Source organism: Amblyomma maculatum, chromosome 1, assembly GCF_055883805.1.
Source record: "Amblyomma maculatum isolate TAMU_Amacu chromosome 1, ASM5588380v1, whole genome shotgun sequence".
NCBI classification, from domain to species: domain Eukaryota; kingdom Metazoa; phylum Arthropoda; class Arachnida; order Ixodida; family Ixodidae; genus Amblyomma; species Amblyomma maculatum.
In genome coordinates, this window is record NC_139344.1 from 477,489,739 (window position 1) to 477,512,156 (window position 22,418).

At 42.1% G+C, this 22,418-nt stretch overlaps 1 protein-coding gene across 3 annotated transcripts in view; it reads left to right on the plus strand.

Moving 5' to 3' along the window:
- Nucleotides 1-22,418, plus strand: part of LOC146210046 (complement factor B-like) — a 455,586-nt gene that overhangs the window by 8,197 nt on the left and 424,971 nt on the right. For all 3 annotated transcript variants that reach the window (XM_084606869.1, XM_084606879.1, XM_084606887.1), the window contains exons 2-3: nucleotides 5,427-5,477; nucleotides 7,587-7,781. In XM_084606869.1, coding sequence (XP_084462995.1) covers nucleotides 5,427-5,477; nucleotides 7,587-7,781 — 246 coding nt within the window. The remainder of the gene's footprint in view (nucleotides 1-5,426; nucleotides 5,478-7,586; nucleotides 7,782-22,418) is intronic.

The window sequence follows — 22,418 nt, forward strand, 5'->3', positions numbered from 1 at the left end:
ATCATAAGAATCTTCACGCTTAGAGCGCAACTGCAGCCGAGATTCAGCGAGCAGCCGAGTACGCTTATTTAATGGCCACACAAAAGAAAGGAAGAAAATTACCAATCGCAGACGGAAAACCTTTCTTGAGAGAGGTTTATGTCATAGTCATACACGCCGCTCCACTGTTGAGTCGACATTTCCAGCCCAGCTCGCTATCAGTGGGGGCAGCAACTTAACGATATCTTGCATAGCGCCTTAGCATGGGCACGATCATTGTTTTTATAAATTAGCTGCAGGTACTGTGTACAGTGAGAAAACAATGATGAAATCAAAAGTTTACACAGCTTGCTACTTCGCCGGACCTCTTCAGACTTCATCATACTGTTAAAGAAGGTGCTCGTAAGCTGACAAAGCTTGATTACTTCCTTTGCGGGGTACATCAAGCCTCCATTGTCCTTGGTTTTCATTAACCTGTAACTGGTCCAGTTGACTCATATTTCCTGCAACAGGCTCTTGCATGACTGACATGTCGCCTCAAAACCATTATCAAATATCACATAAATTAAGCAACAACCTGGTAGTGATAAACAAAACTTCAGTCTTCTTGAGGAGCCTCGTTAGAGTGTCCGCACTTTGCTACCTGCTTATTCACGGTATCCCGTAAATGCTGCCTCGGTCGCATATCAGTAGAATGCATCCTTAAGCCACCGCATTGTATGAAATAGCACCCTACACATAGCTATATAAAGACCCTCTTTACCGAAGCCGTACGAGCGTGCCCTATGACTTGGGATCTAAGGGTCCCGCTTTCAATAATTTCCATTTCACCCTTACATCTTATTGACTCTCTCTGGTTTGTCAGCTCCTGCCACATTGGACACGTCATGTGTTCTCATTGCGCCAAAGGTGTCTGGACATATCACCAACTAAAGTGCCTCTTACCACAGATGTTTTTTTCTGACTTTCCGCCGGCAGAGCGGGCGCCGAATTTTCTGTGGAACGTGGCTTTTCATTTTATCGCATCGGCTCGAACAGTCTCAAGAGTATAAACAAGTGTTGTATGCACAGGCTCCTTTACTTGCAAGGCCACTCAGACTAGCGCGGCAAAATTTAGAACAAATTGCATGCTTATATAAAAAAAAATACAATTGTTAGCTTTTACTGATATGTCCTCGCAACATAACCTGCGAGAAAAGCTTCTGGTGCTACCATATCGTGTTCATCTGCTTCACAACACATCGTTAAAATTCCTAGTTCACTGGCCAGCTCCCTGGTAACTGAATAGGTTAAACAACGTGACGGAAACACAGGAAAAGAGGACGACACACCTAGTGCGGTTGTGACGTACGTCTTCTTCTCCTGTGTTCCCGTCACGTTGTTTGAATGGTTAACTTATAATTAATCACCAACAAGTCCAATCTACTGTTCCTGGTAGCAAATTCAATGGCAGCTGATAGCCCATTATGCTTCAGCATCTGGACTTTTTAACCTCAGCGCCGCTTTCATTTCAGAGGAAGCGAATGCATTTCCACTCCTCGCTACTGTCTTTGCCTGAAGCGAGCTCAGAAGATAAAATTAGAGGGTCTTTAAGATTTCTCTTAGGCGGAGGATGGCGAAAGCCTACCCTTCTCCTATCATTTGCCTCTCATCATTTGCCACAGTTCGTCATTTCAAGTCGTCGTTTGATATATTGGTCGTTTCCCTGTCATGATGAGTCTGCCTGCGTAGTCATTGTAGCCCTTATCACTCATAACTAAGCAGGTTACTCATTTAGAATCAGCGGTGGTCATTACATGTCGTCGTTTCACATATTGATCATTTCGTAGTCATTAACAGTAATGGTGAGTCATGCCTAGCTATTATAGTCATTACCACACATCGCTAAGCACTTTTACTCATTTCTAATAAATTGCGGTCATTACATGTCGTAGTTTGATATACTGGACACTACAAATCATTTTAGTCATTATTAACCATTATTAGTCCTTAGCATTAGTCATTACCTCTACTAATGTCTTTTTATAACTTTTATTGATTACTTATCACCATAAATCATTTTCATTCTGAATCTCCCTCTTTGCAGGTCCGCTTTTGCGACTGACGCACCAGCGCACAGGTGCGACGCACAGATTAAAGGCACAGCTTTTGCGCACAGATTTTCGCTCCATGAGCCTAGAACGGCTTTCGCCCTAAAAAACAAACGCATCCCGTCTCAACGTTAAGGTGGTTGCACACGCGTACACACCAAAAAGTTTGCGTTTACCACGCAGACGCGAGGCGAACGCGCCCAGAAAGAAAGCATACCGCGCGCTCGGAGCCGGCGATCCCGGCGGCGACGTGTCCCCGAACAGTGGCGCCCTCAGCAGAAATAGCGGGCGCCACTGTAAACTCCCCAAGGACGCGCTTGCCCATTGACGTCGGCGCGACGCAGCAGGCCGCACCCAGTGCGCTTCCATCGAGCGGCCGTGCTTATGGGTTGATATTTCCGCATGCTCATAAAGGGGCTTACATTCCAGTTTACCACTGTGAGGCTGTTGGACCTAAACACTATCCATTGTTATATGCAAAGTTTCGGTAGAACCGCAGCTTTCACAAAAAGGACTTGATTTGGCCTAAACTTTATCGTCGTGCATTTTATAATGCAGAGCCCAGGTGATGTCGGTGACAAAGGGTTTCCAAATAGCGAGCAATTCTAGGTTGCAGCTTTTGTCTTAGACCTGGATCGATTGAGCAGACAAATTGGTATGGTATATGGGCAAGCACCAAAGCCGATATGCGTCATTGGCAGGTAATGTTGCATAGATTTAGGAGGCATCATATTTCGTAAAGGAAGTCCGTATGCATTTGTGTGTCTGTGTACGTGCCTCCACTGGCCGCTTCGTCTTCCTTTTCATGTGCCAGAATGCAACATTGAGTTAATATCCACTGGAACGTTATGCAGTGGCCTTCACTGTGTAAATATGTTCAAGCTAATAAGCGTTCACTTTCACTTTCAAATGATGTAGGTACCGGGCGCTAAGCAAAATGGTCTGATGATTGGTTTTCTTCAGTACGCTGGAAACGATGTGGAGATATTGGAGTCAGTAAATATAATTTATCGGCAGGAGGCACCGATAATTTATCGGCACCGCAGGGCGAAGGCCTCTCCCATATTTCTCCACTTAACCCGGTTCTGTGCTAGCTGCATCCACTCGACTCCTGCGAACCTCTTAATCTCATTCTCCCACCTAACTTTCTGCCGCCCCCTGCTACGCTTTCCTTCCCTTGGAATCCAGTTTGTTACCCTCAGCGACCATCGGTTATCCTCTCTTCGCACTACATGTCCTGCCCATGTCCATTTCTTCTTCTTAATTTCCACTAGAATGTCGGTAACTTGAGTTATTTCTCTGACCCACTCTGCACGCTTTCTATCTCTTAATGTTACCCCTACCATTTTTCGTTCCATAGCCCTCTTGGTTGTCCTCAACTTATGTAGAACTCTATTGGTTAACCTCCACGTTTCAGCCCCTTAGGTGAGTACAGGCAAGATGCAACTGTTGTATACTTTCCTCTTGAGCGATACCGGTAAGCTGCTAGTCATAATCTGCGAGTGCTTGCCAAATGCGCTCCATCCCAACCTTTTTCTACTTGCTATTTCCTTTTCATGGTCCGGATCTGCGGTTACTACCTGTCCTAAGTAGACATATTCGCCTACTACTTCCAGTATTTCGCTACCTAATGTAAACTGCTGTTCCTCCCCGATGCTGTTGAACGTTGTCTTAGTCTTCTGCATATTGATTTTCAAGCCTACCTTTCTACTTTTCCTGTCTAGGTCATCAATCATTATTTGCAGTTCATCCCCCGAGGTGCTTAGCAAGTCAATGTCATCAGCAAATCGCAGATTACTCAGGTATTCTCCATCTACCCTTATCCCTAACTGCTCTCATTCCAAGTCTCTGAATACTTCCTCTAAACAAGCTGTGAATAGTACTGGGGAGATTGTGTCTCCTTGCCTAACACCTTTCTTTATGGGAATTTTGTTACTTTCTTTATGCAGAACTATGGTTGCTGTGCAGCCACTATATATATCTTCCAGCACTTTCACGTACGGCTCGTCTATCCCCTGGTTTCGCAATGCCTGCATCCCTATATATATATATATATATATATATAGGGAAGGGGTTGAAGCTCGAATGGGTGCGGTAGGGCATAAATGTAAAGGGGATGACGCACGGTAGAAACACAGTAAACTTTATTCCGATGTTTCGGCCGAAAGCTTAATCCGATGAATGGGAACCGACAGCTTCTTTCTACATTCCTTGACAAAGGCCGGACCCCGTCCGAAACGTGAGATTAAAGTTTACTGTTTTTCTACCATGCGTCATCTCCTTTACGTTTATATATATATATATATATATATATATATATATATATATATATAGTGGATGCAGCTAGCTCAGAACGGGGTTAAGTAGAGAAATATGGGAGAGGCCTTCGCTCTGCAGTGGGTATAGTCAAGGTTATGATGATATTGGTTCGTGGTGTATTAATAACTGTACGGTAAATTAGATGATAATCATTGAATACTTCGAACTACTAGTTCAAACGTAGGCATATCGAAATAGTGACCAAATCCTAGACTACCGAAACGCCCTAAAGAAGGTGATTTCGATTTAGGACGTTTGTTAGAGGGAGGGGTGACAGGCAATCGTGGACAAACGGGTGTGGTACAAAATTTTTTTTCATATTGAGGTCTATCGCCAGTGACGCGTCGTATACGTCAACCACGTGGTCCTGATATCTCTACTGATCAAATGTGCTAACGCTCGTTGCTTGAACGTCTTCTGGCGGCAATGTTTTAAGGAAAGAAAACGAGCGTTTCATATCTCTGTCTGGGGTTCAACGAGGTGTTAAGCAGATTATTGCGTGCCTCGTCTAAACAATAAAGGCTCTAGAGCCCTGCAGCGATCTCTCACTGCCTAGAGTGAGCCATGAGGAAAGCTCACTGGCGAACTCTGATCGCAACGACGAGGCTTCAATTCCTGCTGTGACGACCGCATTTTTGGATGGTAAACGCACTTGCAAATAAATCTACGCCGTGGATATTGACGCAGCCCTCCACTATATCATTCCTCAAAGCGTCAATTTTGGACAAGCGCCATGGACAGTACAAATGGTTTGAAATGACATTTTAACAGGACCGCGATTACGATGTGGCATCCTCAGCTGTCATTCAAACAAAAGTTTCTGCTCGTGCGGCGGAAAAGTACACTGCTTTTTTTAGGCCATGGCTTAATATTTAGGTCCTAAGCGATTTGTGCTTGGTCGATAGAATTCGCGGTGTCACGCAGAGTTAGTATATGTGGAAAATAAAGAAAAACCTTGCATTATACATGTATGGCCTGCTAGGCATTCTTCACTGTTGCTGTGTATTTCCTCCCCAAGCGCTTTTTTTTTCTTTCCAGCTGCCAGCACAACAGTAGCCCTATTGCTGCTCACCTCTCCTTGCTGCCCACGTAAGAAACATCCCCTTTTGACGTCGTAATTAAAACGTCCTAGTGGGACAGAGAACAATTCGATCGGGTCATCCAAAGTGCCCGTTCGTGTCCTCAACCGTGCATTCCAACACAACGTGCACAGGATTACTTGACAGGCTAATTCCATCAAGAAACTGCAAGTTACTAAGCCGTATTTGATTTAGTTTTATTGATTGTGCTTGATTATGTTAGTCTTCTAAAGTATCTTTCACGTTGAAAAAGAACAGTACCATTATTGAAGAACTTCTGCCCCTTCCCTGCTTCGCCTTACCACGCCAACCACTGCATGGATCCTTTCTGAGCCACGGCTTATACTCTAATATTTTATGAGGCTCTGAATATTAGTCTGAGAAAAATTGTATTTCTTTCAAATTGAAATTTAAATGCAAAACTAAATGAATGTAAGCGCAAAGTAATGTTTGTTTTAATAAAAAAAAACGGAACAAGAATAAATTGTTAAAAAATAACCACCCAACTGCTTCCGTATTGTTAAAACTGCAGGAAATGATTTAAACTCTAATTTCAGTCTTTTAAGTTTTAATTTGGTATTCTAATTCATATTCTTGTTGAAGCTTAAGGATGCAATTTATTTCGAAACTTTAAAGCGGTGTACTCGAAATTTAAAACCAGGTTGGAAATATGGTATTAAATGAGAAAAAATATTTAGCTAAACTTATAAATGTTTTTATTGAAGGTAAAATTTCAGTGATTGATTCTCTAATTATTGGTAATGCTGAAATAGTACACATAGTATATTTGCACTTATAGTAATGAATATATATATATATATATATATATATATATATATATATATATATATATATATATATATATATATATATATATATATATATATATATATATATATATATCTTTAGGATCGCCAAGCCATTTGCTTTTCGAAAGCCTTTGGAAAAGAATCAACATATGGAGTACAGTTAATGTATCGAAAATATCTTTACATTTATGCTGGCTTCAGTAATTTTGTAACTTTTGAGTGGGAACCAAAGGAAGCTTCACCGGCAGTTCATACAAAAGCTGACTTGGTTTCATCAGGGTCGATAAAGCAAAGCCCAAAAAGCAGGACAAAGGACTAGATGAGGACAGCGTGAAGCGTTGCCCTGTCCTCGCTTCGTACTTTTTCGTTCTTTTGCGCTTTGCTTTCTTTACGTTGAACCAACATGGGCAAACATTTTCCCTTCATTAGGGTACACCCGATCACTATGGTGGTTGTGCAGCTTGTCTCAATAAGTTGTAAGACCTTTTACAGAGCTTTCATCACATCGTAGTGACTTTTACGTCTATGAAACGTACTTTAAGCTGGGGGGACGTGGTACTTTCGGCGCATTTTGCTCTAGCCTTATTCATGGTGTCAGTATTGTTTGCTATGTGATATCATTTCCAAACATAAGTTAGTTCCCTTCGCTGACTCAAATATAGTGTTCATTGCTTTCGCTCAGGAATTCCTTACTATCTATCTCGTGAATAACAGATAGCATTCTAATTCATCTTTATCTTTCCTCCCCTTTCAAACTTTCTTCGATTTCACATGTGCTATTAAAATTTATGAGAGTTCAGATCACGAGGTAAAAAGGCGAAAGGCTTACCGTTACGTCCGCGTAATCATCTCCTGGGGTGCCTCCTTTGAGTTTGATTTAAGGCCTTGTTCTTTGTTCGCTACTTACTTTCGTTGTTCACTGTGAGAGGTTACGGAAAGGAATGTCAGAATGCGTTATCGTATCTGGCTATCACTCATTTTGTATTATAGGTTCGACACGTGTTCAGTTCGAATAGGCTTACTTTCCCTAGAATAGCTTCAGTTTATTATGCGTAAACATTTACCTGAGTGCCACGAAATGGAGTTCCTCTGCGTAGAAAGCGGCGACGTACGTGTGCTTGTTGATTTGGAGGACGGAGGATAAGAAATGATCTGGCCTCTCCTATTGGTGCCAATGGGGTGTGCTAGTTTTCGCGGGTCGCTGCTAATCTGAAACCACGCCGTTCCTCTTGTTTTACTCCCAAAATGTGGGTATATGGCATTACTCGCGACCAAAGCCTGTTCCTAGCTCAGTTTAACTTTCTTCGTAGTTCCCCAGCCAGCATCCTGCTCCGTGCCACCGCCTGACATTGGGAACGGCAGCTACGTTCAAGTGATAGAGGAGCGCCTCGCCGTCTACAGCTGCAATGATCAATTCTGGCTGAGTGGCCCGGACAGACTCACTTGCGTCACTTCTGCTGACGGCAATGACACCTGGCAGCCAGAACCTAGTCCTCGGTGCTATGGTGAGTCATGACGCATTAATTAGTGTTTAATGACTGTATTAAACAGGGTAAGCACATTTAGGTTCTTATGCGTTCACTTCGATGAGCATTTGAGCTGGGCGCCTCACACACGCGAACGTGTCAAGATCTGTAGGCGTGCTGCACAAAATCAGACACCTAATACCTGTCTGGTTAAAGCGTCAGTTCTACTATTCCCTTCATCATCATCATCAGCCTGATTATACCCACTGCAGGGCGAAGGCCTCTCCCATATATCTCCACTTAACCCGGTTCTGTGCTAGCTGCATCCACTTGACCCCTGCGAACTTCTTAATCTCATCCGCCCACCTAACTTTCTGCCGCCCCCTGCTACGCTTTCCTTCCCTTGGAATCCAGTTTGTTACCCTCAGCGACCATCGGTTATCCTCTCTTCGCACTACATGTCCTGCCCATGTCCATTTCTTCTTCTTAATTTCCACTAGAATGTCAGTAACTTGAGTTATTTCTCTGACCCACTCTGCACGCTTTCTATCTCTTAATGTTACCCCTACCATTTTTCGTTCCATAGCCTTCTGGGTTGTCCTCAACTTAAGTAGAACTCTGTTAGTTAGCCTCCACGTTTCAGCCCCATAGGTGAGTACAGGCAAGATGCAACTGTTGTATACTTTCCTCTTGAGCGATACCGGTAAGCTGCTAGTCATAATCGGCGAGTCCAAATGCGCTCCATCCCAATCGTATTCTTCTTGTTATTTCCTTTTCGTGGTACGGATCTGCGGTTACTAGGATATTCGCCTACTACTTCCAGTATTTCACTACCTAATGTAAACTGCTGTTCCTTCCCGAGGCTGTTGAACATTACCTTAGTCTTCTGCATATTGATTTTCAAGCCTACCTTTCTACTTTTCCTGTCTAGGTCATCAATCATTATTTGCAGTTCATCCCCCGAGTTGCTTAGCAAGACAATGTCATCAGCGAATCGCAGATTACTGAGGTATTCTCCATCTACCCTTTTCCTTAACTGCTCCCATTCCAAGTCTCTGAATACTTCCTCTAAGCAAGCTGTGAATAGGAGATTGTGTCTCCTTGCCTAACACCTTTCTTTATGGGAATTTTGTTACTTTCTTTATGCAGAACTACGGTTGCTTTCAATCACCTGATTGATGGTATGAATATGATCGATAGTAGAGTGCCGTTTCCGAAAACCTGCTTGATCGTTTGCTTGATTCCAGTCTAAGGTTGTCCTGATTCTATTAGCGATTACCTTAGTAAATACCTTATACGTAACAGACAGTAAGCTGATTGGTCTGTAATTTTTAAGGTCCTTAGAGTCCCCTTTCTTGTGAATGTGGATAATGTTTGCATTCTTCCATGGTTCCGGTACCGTCGATGACACCAGGCACTGCGTATACAGGGTGGCCAGTTTTTCTACTATTCCCTTAACTACTGCTTAACTCAACTTAACTACTGCTTACTGATCTGGGGTTCTACCAATAAGACTAACATTGATCGACTGATTGATCTCCAGAAGCGAGCCATGCGCTGCATTGAAAACCTCGGGCGGCTGCAACACATGGCCCCGGTGTTTCTAAGGCACAACGTGCCTAAATTTAACCAGTTATACCAGCTGAAACGTGCTACATATATCAGAAAACGAACTATACTAGATCCATCTAACATATAAAGCTTGTGCTTCTCCACTAATACACGGTACGACATGAGACATAGCTTGTTCAAATTGCCTGTTGTAAGGACGAGTTATGGTACCCAAACACTGATATATACGTAATCCCTAACTTTCTGAACGCACACCCGTTTTCCCTAGATACTATGCAGCAATTTAGATCGCCTGGGAGCTTGAAACAGTCCTTCAAAACTTACATGCTGTCGCTTTCAATGCCATGAGTATTTTCCATCATCTTAGATAGATAGATGGATTTACTGAAAGGAAAAGCAGAGAGGTTGGCCGGAATAATTCAAATCTGGCCTGCTACTCTGCACTGGGGGAGGGGAAGGGCAGAAGAAAGAAGATCATGATGGGTGACGATGTGGGAGAAGGCATATGAAATATATATACAGGCACAGTAGCTTGCCTCACAAGCGCGAATCAAGCCCGCTGGCACAGAAAAAGCGGCAAAGAGCACGCACTGCCTGGACACCCTTCCCCTTGTCCTGCCAACCGCCCAGCAGCAGTTCCGCCGACAAAGGCCTCTTGTCCAAACGTTTCAAGGAAGCGACTAGCACACTTGTTTCGCCCGCGTACACTGGGCACACCAATAATATATGGTCCACAGTCTCTGGGATGCCACAAGTTGAACATTCTGGCGAGTCCACCTGTCCAATTAAATGCAAGTAGTTACGCGTGAAAGCCACGTTTAAAAGAAAGTCAATGTAGCAAGATGCCTGATGACGTGGAATATCACGCGCAACATAAAATTTCAATGTTCGATTTTAAAACGCCACAAATGTATAAGCGTGAAAAAACTTGTGTAATTGTTTTGTATGTTTCCTTCAGCACTCGTATAACCATTTATTCCAACCGTTGCGCTTGCCGTCATGAGTATGGGTGACGATACTCTCTGCCCTCATAAGGCAAAGAGTATCTGCCTTTGCCCTGTTATCCAAGACTGAAATTTTGCTGGAGACTTAGCGCGGGAAGACAGGGGCAACAGAAACACTGAAAACAAGACAGAAAACAGCGCTGCTAACAAATGAGATTTTATTGCAGGAATCACCCTCTACATACAATAGTTTTCCAACAACAAAAAACAAAGTCATGCTGCATGTTTCGTTTCATTTTGTTTATTTTCTTCATTTTACTTCGTGGTTTTGTATTTGTAATATCTACTTGTGTATTTGTTCTGCTTGGATCTGTACAATGATCTGCAGTATGAAATAAAAAAATAAATGCCACAAGAATGTCCATCATATCTCTGGCGGCCTCATCTGCCAGGGGTGAACCTGTCCTTTACAGTGCTACTGATGTCTTAGATATTCGATTTCTTTTTTTTTGTCAGTGAGAGGGTGTGCTGACGCATGAAGTACCGGAAGTTTTAATTTCAAGAGCCTCTACAATTTCCCTTCCAACTTGGGACGTGCCTCTATTTAAAACTACAGTGTTTTAAAGTGCTGGACTACAGTCAGTGCAATGCCGAATGTGATCTATCAAATTACTCCCTCTCATTCTTTTCACATCTCTAGCATGCTCACTCAGCCTCTCGTTAAGGCACCTCCCAGTTTTGCCTATATGTAACGCTTCCAGCAGGTAAGCGGTATAGAATAGGTCGCGCTTTGGGTGCACTCAACAAAGCTTTTTGACGCTGGGTGTGTCGCTGGCATCCGCGATGCACTGGGATAGGCGCTGTATGTGCGCTGGAACCGCACTGGTCCCAGTATAGCCGGTGCGGCCCACGGCGTTGAAGGCCGCTGTACGGTTGCTTTTTTGACCCGCTCCGCACGCATGCGGCCGCACCGAGACGACCGGTTCGGCGGGGCATACAATAGCGCACACCCGCATCCGTCGTCCGCAGAAAAGTTGACTCAATCTCAACTTTTTGCCCGCACGTGCTGATCAGCAAGGCGACCGGATTGCAGCTATTGGTTGCGCTGTAAGCGACGTCTCTGGCTCCTCCTCCTCGATCTTGCTAGGCAACATGGCCGCCAGCGGTGTGAAGCGAAGCGACGAGCGAAGCGTAGATGGTAGTTGTTGCTCTGCCGCAAAAACCAATATACTTAGCGCGCATTGCTAATACTAGTGTTCCTATCGACTGTGATATCCCCTCAAGTAGGATCATATGCGCCACTGTTATCTGCGCTGAGCTGAAGGCAGTGATCTTCCAACCGGCGAAGTGTACTAGGTCGCACCGGTGTCACGACGTGTTTGTGATTATCTCTAGACGTGAGGATCTTCACGGCCGACAGCCAGCAACAGTTTCACGGTGATTTTCATGCGCACGAATCGGCTCCTCAGCGCATCGAAAAGTGCCCGTGCATGTGTTTCGAAAGTGTTTACGACTTCAGCGACTGCCACCTAGAAGAGGACTGTCCATGTTTGCAAAGTTCGTCACACAGTGTTTTCCTAATACTGAAATTAACTTGGTGACAACTAGTCTGGCACCCGTTCCACTGGTCGCAGTGACCGCAACAGAAACGAGCACACGACTTTGTTTCCGCGATGTGTCGATCGCCTGTGTTGATCGCGGTCCGTGTATGTGCTGTGCTTGCCGAGCCCTTCCCGTGCGAGCGCCGAGCCCTTCGACGACGTTAGCTGCACGGCTTTCGGGCTACTAATATGCCACTATTCCGCGGTTTGCGCTTTGTGCTGATGTGGGTGCTCGACGGCACTGTGCAAACTGTGAAAATATCGTGTGCTTTCACGGCAGCTGTCACTTTGAGAGTACCTTCCTGTTTATTTTTATTTCCTGCTAGCTATGGTGCACCTATGTCTGCAATAAGTATCTGTGCGATGAATCGGTCGACTGAACACTTCTGTATGTGATGGGCTAAACACTTTATTACCACATCAGGTCTTAAAAAAAAAAACATTTAGACGCGATGCCAAAAAAAAAGTACAGTATGGCGGGAGGTTATGCTTATGAAAAAAAAAGCACACCATATGCAACTGTGCCTAATGATATGGACACTTTGGTGTACCCAAGGCATGTTGAGCATGAAAACATATTTGGTTAAAAAGAAAGAAAACAATTGAAGAAATTACTGTGGTTACAATCTGCTTTCTTCCTGCATAACTTGGATGAGTTAAGTTCATTGGACAACTGCTTAGACAAATGATGTATGTAGGCTTTATACTAACATGATGCTGTTATGGAGTTGCACACATTACATCCCATACTTGTTGCTTTGACAGCTCTACTCTCGCCAGACTGCATGCCAACTCAGTTTCAATGGTATTGAGAAGCTGTTCAGCTGCATTTCTTTGCTAAGGGGTACCAATTGAGATATTTTCGATGCCATCAAAATCAGATGTCGATGCTCATGTCCGTGCCTATTTGCTGCTTCCATTTTGCTGTGACGCCCATGATTACTTGCCTACTGAGTGATACCGATGATGTACGTGTGCAAATCTTACAACAATGTAGAATGCAATACTGATTTTTTTAGTCTTTGTTGCATTTGCTGCTCGCCTAAATTTTTTGCACCTTGCAAAGTGATCAACTGGGTTTTCTCACATATCAGTTTACATTTGCTGTATGGCCACCACTGTGCATGGTCTCATACCACATTTGCAAAGATTCATTACCTTATCTTTTCATCGTGTGTTGAGCATTATCACATAGGTATTGGTTCTATAATGGTGATGTTGATCCACTATGAAAGCTGTGAGGCATGGATGTAACACCTGACTTGTTGACACTAAGGTCACATGTAACTTAATCTGAATTCATTCCTTTTCTGCTTAGATTGGATTTGCTGTTTGCATTCACAGATTCACTACTCTGCTTTGCACCTGTGCAGAGTGTTTTACCTTAGCTTTGCAGGATAAGGTTATAACAGAATGGTTACAATCTAAGCGGGCAGCCTAATTCATTTTGTGCAATGACTAGCAAATGAGCTGCCAAGCCTTGCAGTGGTGACTTTACTGCTAACTATTTTAACATAAGAAAAAGTGATTTGGGAAGCGGAGTGTGTGAGCTGAAGGTCTCAGTGTGCCTCACAATTCATGAATTCACAAAAACATTGTACACAGTGCAATGAACGGTATTAGGATGGCAGTTTTTCACAGAGTAACAGCCATGCAATTCAGTCTGTTTTACGTTCCTACGCAAATACAGAGAGCCTTAAAAGCCCTCACACACTATAATAGAAACCTCGGTACCACAGTGGTAGTTTTGTTTGCAAGTATTGCTGTGCGTATTAATGAAAATTACATGGGTCATAAAAATACATTTTAACGAGCTTTATATGTGAACTTATTTCTTTTCTAGTTATGGTAATGACACAAACAGCCAGGCTTTGGGACTCAAGAAGGACATTTCTCTTTGGAAAGTGTGCAAGATAATTACAACACTGTGTTTCATGGAACAAAAATTTGTTCAGTGGAAAATATGTCGGCTTAACTTGTTTTTAAAACTTTTACACAACGCAATAATATGGGTCTTGTGGAGCTGGCAAAAACACTGCTAAAAGACAAGGACAGTAGGAAAGGATAAATGCAATTGTACTATGTAGCAATTCTTGTTCTCCTTGTTTCTTCATGCAGTTTCCTCTTTTCTTTTCCCACGAGCTATCCCCACAGTGCACTAGGATCAAGCCCTTTAGAATTTACTTAGTCACGACAGGAGAAAGTACAGGAAGCAGTGTGTATGTGTACTTGTAATGCACATTATAGTTAGCCATCTCATCTCATTGGCAAAGTCCCCGCTGGGGTGGCGCGCTCGACTACTGTTCCCAAGGATATGGGATCAAATCCCGGCCCTGGCGGTCACTTTTGGATGGAGGCGAAAAACAAGGCACCCGTGTGCTGTGCGATATCAGTGCACGTTAAAGAACCCCAGGTGGTCGAAATTTCCGGAGTCCTCCTTTACGGTGTCTCTCATAACCCGAGTTGCTTTGGGACGTTAAACCCCACAAACCAAACCAAACCACTGACCTCAAAATGCTGCTTATTCTCATCATGATCCCAGAAGCATGCACCCCCTAGCATCTGATAAGAGACCACAGGACAGCTTCCACCATATCAGTTAAGACCACAGCTGCGTCATCCCGTTTCACTTGAAGCTGACCACAAGAGATGCCAGCAAACCATGCATACCAAGTATCCCGGCTAAATTTAATCAAACCTTAAATTAGGTAGACTGGTCTAGGCTAGTGAAACCAACCGAGAACTATTCAGAGTTGATTGCCCTAGTCTCCAGTGGCTTTCCATTTGCCATGGTTTTTCTGCAGGTAGTAAAAACTAATTAGTGACTTATTTATTGGCCCCAGGAGCAAAGCATCAGCTCTAAAGTTGCAGATAGTGCTGAAAAGCAGCTGCCCGCAATGTTTGCTTCATGCCATGATTTCCATAGCTGGCTTCCAAATCGAGTTTTCATATGACTAGCTGCTCACACATATCTCTCACCCACATCATGCAAAGCCACACCATGGAGAGCACTTCTGACAAAAGCCAATTTTGTTGTCCGAGCCACGTTTCGGGACATTGAAGAGGAATTGTTGTCATGCAGACACTTTATTTATTGGGTTTGTTGCCGTTCAAGACAGAGAAAAAAAAAGGTCATGCAAAATAGAAGGCACCTTGGTGCAAACATTTCTGTCAGCGGTTTTGGAAAACAGTTTTCTACTTGCTTATTGATACTAATTGTTCTTGAAACCAATAATTTAAACATATAGCCTTAATCATTTTAAGGTTAAACAATGAAACACCAGCCTAGGCCAGGCAACTTTCAACAGACCACAGCTGGATTATTTCACTGAGCTAGGGCACATAGATTTTCTGAAAGCTAGGACACCTGGTATATAACACACTGCAGTCTTTTTTTTTCTCTTTTAGTTGTTTTAATGTCACAGCCACCTTCTGTTTTAAGTACATCACACAATATGCTAAGTATTGATTTCAGGAACTCTAGGATTAAAATAATGTGTTTTATTGCACAAACATTTCTCAGATTAAAATAAACTGCATTTAACCAACATCAATGCTTTCATAAAGCAGCAGCACAAAGAGAGCCCTGTGCAACGAACATGTAGTAACAACATGGCAAACTGCAGCTAATGTAAATACTTTAATTGCCGTAATGAGAACTAATTACCCTGGCTCTATTCCCACATAGAAATTGCCAATAGCTATACATGTTTCATGCCGAAATCCTCATGCTTTAGTTTGCATGTTACAGCACTGAACTGCATCCAAGAAATCAATCAGTTGTGAGTGAGCTGTTTTTCTCTTCAGGTAACACCTTGAGTCTCCATTTCCTTTTCACACATCTGTCACATATTTGATTTTAATTTTCCTTTAGGGGAATGTAGTGAAAGGCAAAAGAGAGCTTGCATTGGTTTGAGGCTAATCGGTAGATCTTCTTCCATAATTGTTATCTTTCCCGGGTTGCGCTGGTTCAGGCTCCACTAGATTTTTTTTTGTAGCTCTTTTCTGTATTGTATACATGCCCAAACCGTCATATCATTCCTTTTTGAATGCTTCTTTCAGCATTCATGACTTTAACGCCTGGTGAATGTCGCCAATGCAGATTCTTCTCTTTTATCCTCACTGCACTCATATACCTTGCCATCAATGGGACCGCTGCGTGCTACTTTTGCAACTAATAGCTCTTTATTGGGCTGACTTGCACCCACAAAACAGTAAAGCAAAACGGCTTCGTCTATAGTAGCAATCGTGCTCATCGGTCGTCGAACTATGAATGCGCGTTCATTTGACAGTGCTCAACTTAAGTTCGGTGTAGAAACATCTAAATAAATCAGCGAAGGCATGCTAGAAAAGTCAGAAAAGTGGACAGACAATGTGGTGGCAGCTACGAACCGTGCGAGCAAAGGCAATTCAAATTTACGGTGGTGGCCATGTAAGCACTCAAGAACTCTACTTAAGCGCTACTAATTTGTAGCTGACGAGACCCCATGAGCACAATAAAAACACGCCATTGTGATCCCAAGGCAAGCGAACTGTGCCTAGGTGAGAAGTGATTTGGGAGCAGGCAGTAGTGATCGGAAGGATTGAATGTGCCTCACAGTTCATGGGTTCACAAAATATTGTCCACAGTGGAACGGTATGATGAAAGTTTCACAGAGTAACAGCCGATGTGATTCATTCTGTTTTACTTTCCTACTGAAACGAAAGAGCCTTGAAAGACCTCACACTCTACAATATAAACCTTGCTACCACAGTGCCGATTTTGTTTGCAAGCATTGCCGTGCATATTAATGAAGAATACATGGGTCACAAGGCTCCAATAGGCTCTTGTTTATTGTCCAAGTACCAAACTTCCATGTCAATGAAGTGTAAATGCATTGAAAGTTTCATCTGCAGGAAAACTGCTCGTATTAAGAGTCATTCACGTCCATATTAACAGGGTCTGTGTTAACGAGGCATAGCTGTATATGTGAACTTTTTCTTTAGTTATGGAAATGAGACAAACAGTGAAGCTGTGTGTTTTGAAACTGTGGGACTCAAGAAGGGCATTTCTCTGGAAAGTCTGCAAGACGATTACAACACTGCGTTGCATGGAACAGAAATTGTTGCTGCAAAATAAGTCGACTTAACCTGCCGCAAATACTTTTACACAACACATTAACATATGTCCTGTGGTGCTGGCAAAAAAATACTGCTAAAGGACAAGGTCAGTAGGAAAGAATAAATGCCACTGAACAGGGAAGCAATTCTTGTTCTTTTCCTTTCTCCTCACACAGTTTCCTCTTTTGTTTAGCCACCAGGTATCCCTAGAGTGCACTTGCATCAAGATCTTTGAAATTTACCCCAGGTGATGACAGGACAAAGTACAGGAAGCAGTTTGTATGTGTACTTGTAATGCACACTGTATAATCACCCACATCATCATACATTGGCCTCAAAGCTTGCTAATAGTCCCCCAGTTACTTGGCGAATTGCACACAGACAAGAATGCATACAGAGTTAAATAAAATGAAAAGAGGCAAACTTCAATACACAGCAAAGGATGCCAGTGAAAGATGCAAGCCACAGCTGCCCTTCTTTTTCCTCGATGCTCTTTCGCCCAACTTCAACATGGCCTTTTCCAAGTTTCTGATGCTTGTTGATACATTGCATTGTGTTCTTCGAAAAGCAAACTAAGAACAAAAGAAGCTATATTAGGTTGAAAATGTTACTAGTCAGCAACCAAAATCCCTTCTGAAACTTTTAGTTATAAAAGGTAATGACACCACTTAGTAATTAGCAACGTTATCTACTACCTTGTGTTTTTGAAAAGAGAATCACCATTACATTCACCCTTACTATTTTTACTTGTCAAAAAAAGGCCAGAAATATCACTGTAAAGCTATGTGCAAACATACGCATGCATGCTACGCACACACTTAAACGGCTTACCATTTCATCTTATTCTGTAGCATTGCTTGAGATTACAGGTTTGCTTGCAGTAACCACAAAGCACGGCTGTTGTATATTCTATACGCTTGTCACCCTTATGCCATATTTTCTTAGTGCTAAAATGAACTTGTGCTAGTCGTGTCTCGTTCCCATGGCTGCAGTGATTGCTGCCAATGTTAGCGCTGAACACTTAGTGCTAAAATGAACTTGTGCTAGTCGTGCCTCGGTCCTATGACTGCAGTGATTGCTGCCAATGTTAGCACAGAACACTATTTGTAAGCAAAGGTTGCTGACCTCCTCAAGTTTCTTTTCATTATACATTACTCACTTCCTCCTGTGGAGTGTAAAAAATTAGACAACAAATATTACCACATAATCTGTGCTTTTATACCTACTTTATTTATACCATTTATAATGCCAGCGGGGCTTTTAGTTACAATCGCAGCTATGCAGTATAGTTTTGTTTTATACTGTACTGTCTACATGCAGTTTCTTAAGGATGCTTCTGTATTTTGCCTCTTTTTATTGCAGTTTGCATACATTGCTTACTATTCTGTAGAGTTAGTCTTTCTTTATGCCAGCTTTTCATTTTGTGGTTTATTAGGAGGACTTAAAAAATTAACTGCAAATTCGGTGCACAGTCCTATTCAAGCAGTAGTTTTCACCCGTGTCACCATTGCAAGATTGTGTGCACATCTAGAAGAAATAAACTGAATTCAATTTACCACAATAAAATAACTTGTACCAATAGTACCTGGAAAATGAATTTCAATGGCAGCCTTATTTCTGTGCTTACAGGCACCAATGGAAATAATTTTTTTAGGCCATTGAGCACAGAGTGGAAGGAAGGTTTTTTTGCATTTGTTAAAATCTGTGCTCAAAGTGGAACTGGAAAGTGGAACTTGTTATCCACTTGAAGAAGTGGATAGATCACCTGCAGTAGCAACTAGATATATGACTGAAAATATTAATATTAAGGGCTTTGTAAACACTTTTCATCAAATCTCATGCCTCAAACAGTCAACACCTGAAGGCTTTGTAAAAACATAGCGTCCAATCTTATGTTTCAGCCAATGAGCACCTGAAAATAGAGCCAATTGTAAAGCCAGTTTATGTGGGTTAATTTAGACTACAGAAATGACTGAACACATATCAAGATGTTAGTAAAGTCACAATCAGGAAGCACCAGTTTTACTTTCGTATGGGTGCTTCACAGTGTTCTCTGACATTTGCAACTGATTTCGGTCCAAAATATTGAGTATGCCTCTCCAACGGTTCACCTTATACTGTGGCCTTCCAGAGCAAAGGCACATAACCACTTGGTTTTTGCGTACGCCTCATTAGCAAACAGTAAACAGCCATGGCGCATTCCATGCTACCTGTCCTCATCATGATCCTAAAGGCATACAAACCCCAATATCATGCATATGATTTGAGCGCTGCATATATGCCACCGACATTATTTATACTGGCTCAGTCTATGTACTAGGCCTCAATACAGCCTGACCTGTAAAGAATGTATTGGTAATCAAGAATGATACTTCACTTCATTTTGAAGACAATGTATTTTGTCCAGGTGATTTCTAGAGATAAAATTACAACTGGCACAGAATGTAATACACATTCTTCAACATATCAATGAAAAGGTATATTGACTAGTGGAACACTAAATAGTAATCATGGGGCCAGTTCTTTAGGCACATCTCTAGAGTGCAAGCAGATGCTGGAAGCAAAGGCTCTGTCTTTGTAGATAAAAAGGTTGCGGAATTTCTGCCTTTTTGTTCAGCAGAGCACTGTTACATGCTATTGTATGCATTTCCAATGTGCAGTGTGACTAAAGGTGATGTCTCTTTGCTTTGCACAGTAACCTTCAAGCTATAGTCACTATGACCTGGCTAAGCATGACATGGTCCATGTCATGCATACATCTTAAATGTGTGAGTAATCAATCTCTTACATGTCACGGCAGCGGCAGCCACAGGGTTTGGTTCTAGGGGGAGCGAAAAAACTGCCTTTGTCTGTGAAATGCTCGTGCTCTGTTTTTAAACAATAAATGGTGAACAACAAAAATCTTTTACGTTAACTTATTCTTTTCATGCAACTGTTATACATACATGAGCGATATTCATATATGTAATCATTTTTATATTTATCTTAAAATATTACAGCTTGAATATTGCTGTGCTGCTTCCAAGGTGATTGCTCCGATTTCGAAACTAACCAGTAGGAAATTTTACTTGTTACAAAATGCTTCTTAAAAGAGAAAAGGGGGGGGGGGGGACATCGGCCTCATAGGACCACCACTGTGTCATGACCGTTTCACTTGAGGGTGACCCCGAGAGGAAAGCTTAAATGCAATCAAGCCTTTAAATACGACAGAGTGACCTAGGCTAGTGAAAGCAACTGAAAACTGTTTAGTTGTCTGTCCTAATTAAGGATAGAGGGGTTTTAGTCTGCCATACCTGCAGTGGCTTTTCATTTGCCTTATTTATCCTATTAGCAAAAACACATAGTCTGCGATTTTTACTTATCGCCTCAGGAACAAAGCATGAATTCTAAAGTTGTAAGTAGTCTAGAAATAGAGTTACGTGCAATGTTTGCATCAAGGTACGATTTACATAACTTTACTAACCTCCAACCATAGCTATCATTTCACTAGCTGCTCATGCATATCTTTCACGCAGGGCACATGAAAAACATCATGGAGAGCATTTCAGTCTCGGGCCATTGCAGTGGAATTGCTGTTATGCAGAAGTTTTCGTTTTGTGCTTGTTCCCATTCAAGATCATGAAAAAAAAAGTGCACAATAAATAGCACCTGGGTGCACACATTTCTGTCAGCTTTTTTTTTTTAAAGATAGTTTACTGCTTTTCTATTGATGCTAGTTTTTCTTGAAGCCAATGGTTGAAATGGTAATTGTATAGTCTTAATCATTAAAGGGTTCATAATGAATGCTGCATAATGAAACTCAAGCCAGGTAACCCTCAACAGCCACAGCTGGTGCGCCTAGCTAGTGGGCTAGCTATAGGCACACAAGCTTTTTTTGAAAGCTAGGACAACTGGTGTATAATAACACTCCAAGGCTCTCCTTTAGTTCTGTTAATGTCATGCCAGCTTCTGTTTTAAACACATTACACAATATGCTTTGATTTTGTTTCTGCAATTCTTGAATTAAAATAATGTGTTTAGTTGCACAGTAATTTCTCAGCAGAAAATAAAGCATTTACCCAACAACTAGTGCTTTCATAAAGCAGCACAAATGCCCTGTGGAACAAATATGCAGCAACAACAGGGGCAAACTGCAGGTGATGTAAATATACCTTAATTGCCAGCCTTGGCAACTATCCAGCCTCTATTCCCACATAGGAATTGCTATACATATTGCTGAAATTCTGATGCTTTAGCTTGCACGTATCATAAATGAACTGCACCCAAGTAATCAGTCAGTTGGGAATAAGCTGTTTGCCCATGCGTGCTAGCTCTTCAGGTAGTGTCCTTGGGTCTGCCAATTTCCTTTTCACACCTCTGTTCCATATTGTACTTTTTGTTCTCATGAAAAGGGGGGAGGGAGGGGGGTGGACAAACAGAGTTTGCACTTGTTCACACTTGAGGCTATTCACCTGTAGATCCCTCTCCATATCTTGCTACCTTTCCCGGCTGTATTTGGGCCAGTTCGGGCTAGACTACCTTGTTTTTGTTGCCCGTTCATTTACATCTTGAACTTTCACAGCATCCTTCTTCAGCTGTCACTTCAAGAATACCTTTCTGTTGCTTTGTTTTTATTTGCTGCTGGATATACGCATCTATATGCCTAAAAAAAATTTCTTTCATAGATGACTAAGCACAACTTCTGTATGCGATAGGCTGAACATGTCACCACATAAGGTTTTTTCGTCCCCTGCCCTTTCCACGACGAGAAAACGCGCTTCCGCTGGACAACTCTCCCGCTGTTCTGCGCGACTTTGCATTGAAGCCATCTGGGGTAAAAAGGGGGCTATCTGGAGAAAAATAAAAATTAATAGCTAGATGGTGAGAGAGAGAGAGAGGGGGGGGGGGTACATGACAGTATCTTTAAGACCTTCTTTTTGAAGTACATTAGTTAACATTAAGAGAACATTCTAGTTTCTGTTAGACACATTACACGAGATGTTTTATTTAATATTGTTATCTGTGGGAAGTGATAAAAGATATATGCTTCTCGACTGACAGTAAATCGCACCAGCATTTTCATACAGCAGCACAATGAGCCCCGTGGAGCAAATTTCGGTCAGCAGCTCGAACATACTGCAGGAAGCACGCAGTGTGTAGTGAACTGCACATAATTTCCTTATTTGCCAGTAACTATATATACCGCCACATAACAATCGGTATATGTGTGTACATATGCTGCATGAATGCTTATGGTCTAGCTTGCATGCAATATTATATGTATATAGATATACCTATATCAGTCGTCGATTTGCTTGACAACTTCCTTCATCACCATATATATATATATATATATATATATATATATATATATATATATATATATATATATATATATATATATATATATATATATATATATATATATATATATATATTGTTAGGTAACGCGAAGGTCGGACTTGGGGAATCAGGCTTTA